General features: G+C 47.0%; 1 protein-coding gene across 2 annotated transcripts in view; it reads left to right on the forward strand.

The window, feature by feature from the left end:
• Positions 1-2457, forward strand: part of ELP3 (elongator acetyltransferase complex subunit 3) — a 100999-nt gene extending 98542 nt beyond the window's left edge. Inside the window, exon 15 of one of the 2 annotated variants that reach the window (XM_032389035.1) lies at positions 321-2455. In XM_032389035.1, coding sequence (XP_032244926.1) covers positions 321-397 — 77 coding nt within the window. In that variant the 3' untranslated portion in view covers positions 398-2455. Of the gene's footprint in view, positions 1-320 lie in introns of both variants that reach the window. The other variant, XM_032389036.1, reaches the window with a different exon arrangement.
• The last annotated feature ends 7179 nt before the right edge of the window (positions 2458-9636 follow it).

Raw genomic sequence — 9636 nt, forward strand, 5'->3', positions numbered from 1 at the left:
CTGTGGAGACCCCGCCTCCCCACCCTCTTCTCTCAGCTCCCCGGAGACCGAACTACTGTTTGGCTCCGTTCACGGGGTGGTGTCAGCAGGATTGAAATACGTTCACGAGGCTCTAAAATACAGTTTGTGTATTTTAATGTGGCTTGAATTCAAAATAATAAAAATGGTCCAAACTCGTTGAGATTCAGTCTGGACTGGAACTTGGTCTCTGAGTGAGAGTGGGAAAGGTGAGCTGTGAGGGGAGTGTTTGCTGGCTTTTGAGGGTTTTACTAAAGTTAGGCTTCGTGGAGACTTAACTTCGGTTTTCTGCTGCTTCACAGGTGTCGGCACCAGGAATTATTACAGAAAGATTGGCTACAGATTACAAGGGCCGTACATGGTAAAGACACTAAAGTGATGGCCACACCAGCCCACCTTGATGCAGTATCCTCCCTGGCAGAAAATAAAAATTCAGGATATTTTGAATACCCGGGAGAGAGGCTGAGCTAAACAAATTGACCCACCCTGGCTCCCTGGCAAGGAGCTTCACCCTCATCCTACAGCTGCGGAGACTGGAAACTACTTTCGGGGCCAGGCCGGACGTCTGCTGACCAAGTCCACCGAGCTTCTGATGCTCAGAGCTCCCGCTCGCCCTCTCCTGTGTGTTCTCAAGTCACGTGTCCGGTTTCTGAAGTCTGCATGGAGCCTGCAATTGACCTACTTTGACTCACGCACAGTGACGAAAGCAAATTAACTCATTTGGACACATTATTCATGAAATAAAACTAGCTATTGTCATGTGAGGAATAAACTTAGGAGTAGGTTATTTATATACTGTAGGGACAAAAAGGTTGGAACATAGGAAAACTGTTAGACTTTGATCTCTGGCCTTTTATATACATTCTGGCACAAGAAAATGAGCTTTTGTTTTAATGGCGATCACTCTTGATTCCTGTGCTGATGTTTGAAATAACAGTGTGATGGGGAGAGAGGAACCGAAGTTGTCGGTTGGTGTTTCAAGCTTAAAACCACCTTTCTCACTTGGGAGTCTGCCATCTACAATGGGCTGTTACAAACACCCTTTATTTCACATTTTTTGTCTGTACTCCCTACACTCTTGACCCCTACAAAGCAGCGAGGGCAGCACTTCTACCCAGAGAAGTGTTTGGCTTCCCCTCTTGTCTGTCCTGAGCAGGCAGAGTCTGACATGCCCCCGTCCAGGCCTGCGTAGCCCTGAGTCCAGATGCGCTTCCACAGAAGCCTGTTCCTGCTTTGTAATTCTTTAAGATGGGCTTTGGTTTGCTTTAAATGAAGAAAGGTAAGAGTTCAACTCCTCCGAAAACAAAAAAGTGGGAAACAAGCCCAAATCGAAAAATAGGAAAAAGATTGGCTTTTTCAAAGGTTCATATTCTCGAAGTGCCTCTTTGTAACTTCCAGGTAATCTGCAAAGGAGACTCCACCTGGAGAGGGCCAATTCTTAAGAGCATGGCTTAACCCCATGCCCCCTGGCTTCTGGGGCATTTTACAAAGGTTTAGTAAATGGAATTGATTCCCCTGAAAGGTTCGAAAAATAAAATCTTCAGCCTACAGAGAAGAATCATGTAAGGTGTTTTTCCTCTGCCTGTTACACATGTGCTGACATTTGCTGTGAATCCGTGACGCTGTTTACTTCCTCCTGGGTGCCGCGTGCCATCTCATTCGGCTGCCACACGGCGCACGGCACTGGCATTCTCGGGGGCACGCCATGGGGCTACAAAGGCTTGCCGCACCTGTAATTTAGCTACTTCTCAGTTGTGCTTGTTTTTCCTTTAAAAATAAAACTATTAAACAGTGCGTGCACACTAGCTGTTAGCACATGTAACTGGGGGTGACGGAATGGACAGCGTGCTGGCCCAGCCTCGCCTCTGCCTGCAGTGTGACCACGGCTTACACAAGCGTTTCTGGGCCTCCAATTGCTCATCCTCAATATCCCGCTGCCCTAAAGGGATCTGCATGTGTAAAGTACAAACGGGTCCCTTGTAAAATTGTAAAAAGGCTTATTTTAAAATGATGATTTAGAGCAAGATTTTAAAACAAAATTGCCAGGGAACGTGCCCGTTTCCAGTGGTTATCAGCCAGTGTTCCATCTGGATTTTCATCTCAGGGCTCAGGAAAATACCTCTTTCTTTCTAGCTCGTCCTCAGCCTTCTTTGGAGTGGGCCTCCTAAGCTTGGGTAAAAGCTGCAGAACCTTTAAAGCTACATGGGAGAGACAGAGCACAGGCAGAACGCCGGCAGCCATTCTGCCATGAGAAGCTTCAGCTGCTCTTCCGACTGCCCAGGGCTTTTCCTGGTGTGTGGGGTGCTTGGCGCCTCCACAGCCTGGCCCTCTCGAAGACGTGTGCCCCTTAGTCCCACGGGCCACTTCCTGAGAAGGGTCAGGTGGGCGGGACCCTGCCGGCCTCAGCACGGGAGCTTTAAAGCTTGTGTTTCTGATCTCTATTGAACAAACCTTAGCAACCACCTCAAACCTAGTCAAATAGCCCTGCTTTTCGTTCACCTTGTTAAATCACCTGGAGAGTTTTTTTTTTTAATTAAGCTATATCAAAAACAGACTGAAATTTGAATAGAAAATAACATTTTTAAAATCTATCACCAAGTGAAGGGGCCTGGTAAAGATAGTTTCTCAAAGTTGGGAATGAATCAAGTCCCTTTAATGGAAAGATCTTTACTGACCCAAAGGAATACTGAAAAGTACAACTTAAGAACTAAAGAAAATATCTTTCAAATTATAAATTTCTATTTCCAAAGGTGTGTGTGTACGTGTTTTAGAGATTATCATCTAATCAAGGAGACAATTTGTTCATAAAGAACTCACAGACCCCTGAGTTTAAGAAAGAGCTCCAGACCTAGATTCTGAAAACCCTGAAGCTCTGGGGTGCCCCCTCACCTTTTGAGCCATATTTAAAGATTTATTTTAGAGAAAGAGTGCCGGGGTGGGGCGGTGGGGGGAGTGAGAGGGAGAACAAGTTTTAAGCAGACTCTGTGCCAAGCACAGAGCCCGATGTGGGGCTCAATCTCACGACTCTGAGATCACAACCTGAACCAAAATCAAGAGTCAGTCACTTAACCGACTGAACCACAGGGGCCCCTATGATTCCCCTTTTGATGCGAGATAAATAACCAGCTCCAGGGCAAGTGTGAGGATCAGATGTGGTCACACTGGAGAGTCAATGCATAAACTGTGACATTCTCTTATATATAAACAGTTCTCTAGTGAAGTGGCTTCTCGACAGAAGTGTGACCTTGGGCACATAAACTTACTCTGCTCAACAGAAGTGTGACCTTGGGCACGTAAACTTACTCTGCTTTTCAGCAAGTTCCCAGTGATGACAGTAATTCCCTCCTGCAATACTCGTGTGGATTAAATGAGCTCATGTATGTAAGGCTCTTAGTACAGGGTCTGTTCAACATAAAACACTGAAAGTACTAGCTGTTATACATCTAACAAAGTGCAGTATTTGGCCCATTTTAAAAAGGGAGTTTCGTATCTGTTAGCAATAGAACGTGGCTTTTTGCTAGAATCCCTAAATTTTGCTAGAAGCCAGCCAGAAAAATAATACCTCTTGTGCTCTGAGGCCTTTTCTCCCATCCTCTAGTTGATCCTTCTATCTCATCCATCTAAGTCTAGGGTTGCAAATTGTCAGATCCATGCTTTGAGGGACAAGAGACTGAGACCTGGAACAACAAGCATTTTAAAATATTACTGTAGGGGCGCCTGGGTGGCTCAGTCGGTTAAGCGTCTGCCTTTGGCTCAGGTTGGGTAAAAGCTGCAGACACATCATCAGGCTCCCTGCTCAGCGGGAAGTCTGCTTCTCCCTCTGCCCCTCTCCCCTGCTCATGCTCTCTCTCTCACGCTCTTTCTCTCTAAGTAAATAAAATATTTTTAAAAATAAAATAAAAATCACTGTAATTCTGAGGGCTTCCCAGAACATTGTCCAATATCAACATGGACTGCCAGTGTCCCCTTTGTGTACTGGTGGCTGTGTCCACTCAGGGAGTCCCTCCAAGGGAGTTCAGCAGCCTTTCAGCGCGGGGAGCAGGGTGGTGCCACATTCTGTAGATTAGAATTGCGTATGCCAGCAATACATTTCTGTTTCATTCTGGGCAGGCAGTTTCAAAAACTACGTTTACAGACTCTTCAAAGAAACTGATTTTAACATCAACAATCAAATTCGTGCCTAAGGAGTAACAAACTGGCTGCTTTTTTAGGTCCGAATGCGCAGCATTATTGTATTTCTGTCCCTTCCCAAGCCTAGAATACCCTTCTCGTCCACCTGGAAAACTCCTCCTTCAAGGGAAGGAACTAGCATCTGCTGAGTCCCAAGGCTCTGGGTTCCACCTCGGGCCCTTCCCATGCTTGACTAGGCAGTCCTCGCCCAAGGGTGAGTGCCAGACTCCCCCACGTGACAAAGGAGGACACCAGCTGTTGTCTTCACCTCTGGGCCTCGAGTCACAGGCCAGGCCGCCACACTGCCCAGCTCCAGTTGGTACCAGTCCCGAAGCGTCTGGGTCGCATGCACTGGAATATGAAAGTGCCCAAGTGGCCAGCATGGCAGCCCAGGTCTGCTGCTTAACGGATTTAGGATCCAAACCCAAGGCAGTGACTCAGCCTTTCTCACCCCCTTCTACCTCCCGGTTCCTGTTGTAAGGGGGAAAAATGTTCAGTCCGCTTCTGTTTAAAGCTGTTCAGCCAGCAGGTATTGAGCAACGAGTCTGTGCTTTCATATTATTTCATCCTCACAACAAACAACCTGTGAGGAAAATCCTGTCATCGTCCCAGTTGTTAAAACTACACATAGTAGAAGTGAATGAGGTCATCAAGAAAGAATGCAAAGAGTCTGCTTTTTTTTAATTTAAATGAATATAGCTTATGGTTCTAAAATTATATATGCTCACTGTAACTAATGGAAACAGAAAAGCCCAAAGTCCCCTGAGATCCCACCATCAGAGACAACCATGGTAAACACTGTGACAAGCATCCTTCATCCATCTCCCGCACACTTATGATCAGTTCCACATAAAATGTTCACACTGGGCATGTCGCTTTGGTAACTTGACAAAATGTAAGCATCTTCCCGTGCCTCTACACATAGATCCATTTAATCCTTTTTAATGACTACCTGTAATTAATATATCTATAACTAATACTCCGTTGTCAGCAGACACCACAGTTTGTTTAAGCAGGTCTTTCATATCTTATATTCTCTTACATTCTCATTGTCACAATAGCTAGAATCCTGAATTAAGCATGGGGGCTGCACACATAAGTGGATTAAACACTAAGATTTGCTTCTTTATGCCTTTTCTCTACAAGCATTCATTCATCGACAACAGGCTTCTTCTCTGTCTACCCCCAGGTCCTTCAGTCTCTCATTCACAACCCACCTTGCAGGAGCAGCTCAAGAAATGAACCTGTCCGCACTCGCCCTTTTTCATTCAGAAAGCAGCAACACACTCGATCGTGAACAAGTCCCGTGATGAGAAATGTCAAGCTGCGGGTTCACAGAAAGGCACTGGAACGTGGCCATCCTCTCATGGAGATTAGAGGTGACCGTTCCTTATCTTTCCTCCCCTGATGGAAGTTACTGCTTTGAGTCAGAGTCCTTTGCCAGCTAAAGCCCTGCAGTGAAGCTTATGCTCTTGTCTCAGGGCTGATCTTATCTGTGAGGTTAGCAGCTAGGAGAGCAGGAAGATGACAGTTCCTGCTGTCCCAAGCAGGACAGGTGGAGAAGGGCTCAGCCCCTGAACCTCTAGGAAAAGCCAGCCTGGCTTTTAGCTGCCTGGGTTCAAGGCTTGTTTCCACCTGTTGTCAAGCTTTCCAAGAACCAGGGTCTCAGACCTCTACGTATTTGGAGTGCTGGGGCAGCCTGCAAAGGATCCATTCTGTCCATCTGAGGAAAAGGAAAGGAAGGCTGGGAAAGTGGGGGGAGGGCAGAGAAAGGGAAGTAGTACCTATTGAACTGATACTCCTGGTATTGCCCCTCCCAGCAACCTTCTGAAGACTGATGGCCTCCATTTTACAAACTAGAAACCAAGGTCCCAAACAGTGAAGGAAGTTAACCAAGGCCACAAAACTAGGAAGTGAAGAGCTGAACATCAAGGCAACAGATTGGCATTCACAAACTTGCAGAGATCTAAGGAGTCTAAAATCTATGAGCAGTGGTAGCGCTAGAAGTTCTAAAAGAAAGGTTTTTCAGGGGCACCTGGCTGGCTCAGTCGGTTAAGTGTGCGACTCCGATTTCACCTCAGGTCATGATCTCAGGTCTGTGAGATTGAGCCCCACGTCAGGCTCCATGCTTGGCAGGGAGTCTGCTTGAGATTCTCTCTCTCTCTTTGCCCCTCCCACTCGTGCTCATGCTCTTTCTCTAAAATAAATAAATCTTTTTAAAAAATAAAACAAAGGGCTTCAGGCTGGCAATTGGGTTAGAAAATGATTTTAAGGGGTGCCTGGGTGGCTCAGTCGTTAAACGTCTGCCTTCAGCTCAGGTCATGATCCCAGGGTCCTAAGATCAAGCCCCGCATCGGGCTCCCTGCTCGGCAGGAAGCCTGCTTCTCCCTCTCCCACTCCCCCTGCTTGTGTTCCCTCTCTCGCTGTATCTCTGTCTGTCAAATAGATAAATAAAATCATTAAAAAAAAAGAAAAAATTGTTTTAAGATTCATTTATTTTTGAGAGAGAGTGTGTGCACAGTGGGGGGAGGGGCAGAAGGAGAAGCAGGCTCCCCACTGAGCAGGGAGCCATGTGGGCCTCGATCCCAGGACCCTGGGATCATGACCTGAGCCAAAAGCAGACACTTAACCGACTGAGCCACCCAGGTGCCCCGAAAAGGACTTTTTTTTTTAAGCTACACTTACCTAGCAGACACCATCTGCCCTCACCCCACCTACCTCAAGCTACCTCTTGGCATCAACTGCCAGTAAACTCTTCCTTAAACAACTTGACAAAGAAATGTAGCCAAGAGATACATCCAAATAAAGAACTTGGGACGAGGGGCAATATGGAAAGAAAGAACCAGCAGTAAGTAATAAATCTATTTAATTGGAGAACTGAAACTAACTCTGGAAGTTACTGCTACAGAAAAGAATGGAAGCTTCTGGGTTAAAATGGAGGATCAAGCACACAGATCTAGTTTTGCTCCCACCCAAAGCTCACAACACAGACTGAAGGGGATTTTTAAAAATCCATACCACAGGAAGAACAGAAGAGACAAAAGTGAAAGATTTTGGAAGCTATAGAGCAGATAGATATAGTAACTCACTTAGCAGTTGAAACTGAGCAATGGAGAAAGTTCACAGCCAATACAGCTCATACCACAGAACTGATAGCAGCAAACACCAGAGAGGAAGGGAAGAGGCCAAAACGAGGAGGACTAATGATGGAAGTCATCTGATAGCGGGTAGGTCCCTGGGTCCCTCTACCAGCTCCCTCCATTCAGTGGATGCCCTGTTCCCACCTCAGCAATAGCCTGGAAGTTTATTTTCTGAAGAGGGTCAAACAGAGGATCTTTGAATGAGAGAACCCTAGACAAAGTTGAAGGTTGGGGTAATAGAACTGAAAACAGGATGATTAAGGGAACCCAGGCACACCAAATAGTGAGTACTAAAAGTTCCAGTCATCTTTCCTCAACTCAATTTTCAGAATGCTGGCAGCTGAAACTTTTCCCTACAGGCCAGAAATTGAAAGGCTCTTCTGGAGACTCTAACCAGCCCTAGAGGAAAGACCTAAAAGAGACTGTCATTTGGAGCTCCTTAGGAAACAGCCCAGATGGCTACTCCACAGCAAGATCGGTAAGCCCCAGTGTCATGGACTGAATGTTTGTATCGCCCCCCCAAATTCATATATTGAAGCCTCAAACCCCAATGTAACTATATTTGGAGATAAAACCTTTTAAGGAAGTAATTAAGGCAAAGTGAGGTCACAAGGGTAGAGCCTTGATCCAATAATATTACTGTCCTTATAGGAAGAGAAAACAGGGGAGAATGACATCAACAAGAATGTGACGTAGATTGCTCCTGACTCGCTCCCCCTCACAAGGAGAACAGCTAACAATTATTCATAGGCAAGACACCACTGAGAATTCTAGAACATGGGGATGAAGCTGAAGCATCCCCCTGAACCACAAGAGACCAAGACAGACTGCATTAGAAGGGTGAGAGGAGTGACCCATGGGGACCATATTGCCCCTCACCCAGGCTGGCGCAGCACTGCAGCAAAAGGTCTGCCCTGAGCCTATGGTACCTCCAGTGAGAAAAGAAAGCCTATGGTGGGCATCCAGCTCCACCAGCATTGTGGGTTGCTTCTTGGGACCCCTATGAGGATTGCAGGGGAATATGAGGCACTCAACCACTAGGAATCCGATTGTGATGGAGAAGTGGGAGGAACTTACAACAACTAGCACTAGGATCCCAGACCCAGTTCATATCTGCAGCACCCTAGTAGTAGTACCAGTGGCTGCAGCTGCTTCGTTCATTTGCAGAGCCAAGATGGCACAGTCTGACCAGGGAACTTGGCAGGATGCAGGTCTACCTGATTCAGGTCCTCAAAAGAAGAGTTTTGCTGGCCTTGGAGCCTGGTCTGCCTTCGCCCAGACAGGGAAGCTGAGTTCTAACCCAACCCATTGCTGAGTGTAGCTCCTGGCCCTTCCCAACCAGAAAGTCTGATCAGGAACACCTGGAAGCTGCATAGCCCAACATGCTGAAGATGAGCGGAGAGAATGGAAGGCAGAGCTGATCTGCAGAGCAAAGCCAGTGCCACCATCCAGCCAGGGAACTTAGGGAGCAGGTTAGCTTGAGTCAAGACCACAAACAAAAAGTCTTGCCAGTCTTGGAGCGTTCCTCTGCTTTGCTCAGGCAAGCAGGCTGAGTCATAGCCCAGCTCACCACTGAGTGTAGCTTCTGGGCCCTCCTGACCAGAAAGCCTAACAAGAACACTGGGAATCTGTGTATCCCTGCAACACTCTAGCAGGGAGTATAACAGGCAGAACTGATCACCTGCAGAGCAAAGCCAGTGACACCATTCGGCCAGGATACTTGGGGCATAGGTTGGCATGAGCCAAGACACAAAGAGCCTTATTGGTCTTGGAGCTGGTTTGCGCACTCTGCCTGGACAGGGAAACTAATTCGTATCCCCACCTATTGTTAAGTACAGCCTTCAGCCCACTTTATCCGGATCCTAACCAGAACATCTGGGAAGCTGTGTAGCCCATTAACGGCCCTGTTGAGACACTTGAACAAAGAGTACCCTATGGCTTTCCCCATTTGTGGAAACAAAACAAGTGGCCCCAGCTAGCCAGGAAATTCAGTGCACAGTCTTGCCAAACAGTGAGCTGTGTAGGCCGTGGGGCCTATCCCTGCTTCCCTGCTGGGGCGAGGAACCAAATTCATAGCTCTACCTACTGAGTATAGTATCCAATCCTAATCATCTAGTAAGCCTGACTCGAGAACCCAGGAAGCCACAGATCTCATCCTAGAGTACTGCATGATCAGGGAACCAAGCCAGCATCCTAGAGTACTACATGATCAGGGAACCAAGCCAGCAGTCCTATCCAAATGTTCCAAGCCAGTGACACATCCCCCAAGGTCAGAGGTTAGGCAGTGGCCTTAGCCCAAAAAATAGAG

Source organism: Phoca vitulina, unplaced genomic scaffold (assembly GCF_004348235.1).
Source record: "Phoca vitulina isolate PV1807 unplaced genomic scaffold, GSC_HSeal_1.0 scaffold53, whole genome shotgun sequence".
Lineage (NCBI taxonomy): Eukaryota > Metazoa > Chordata > Mammalia > Carnivora > Phocidae > Phoca > Phoca vitulina.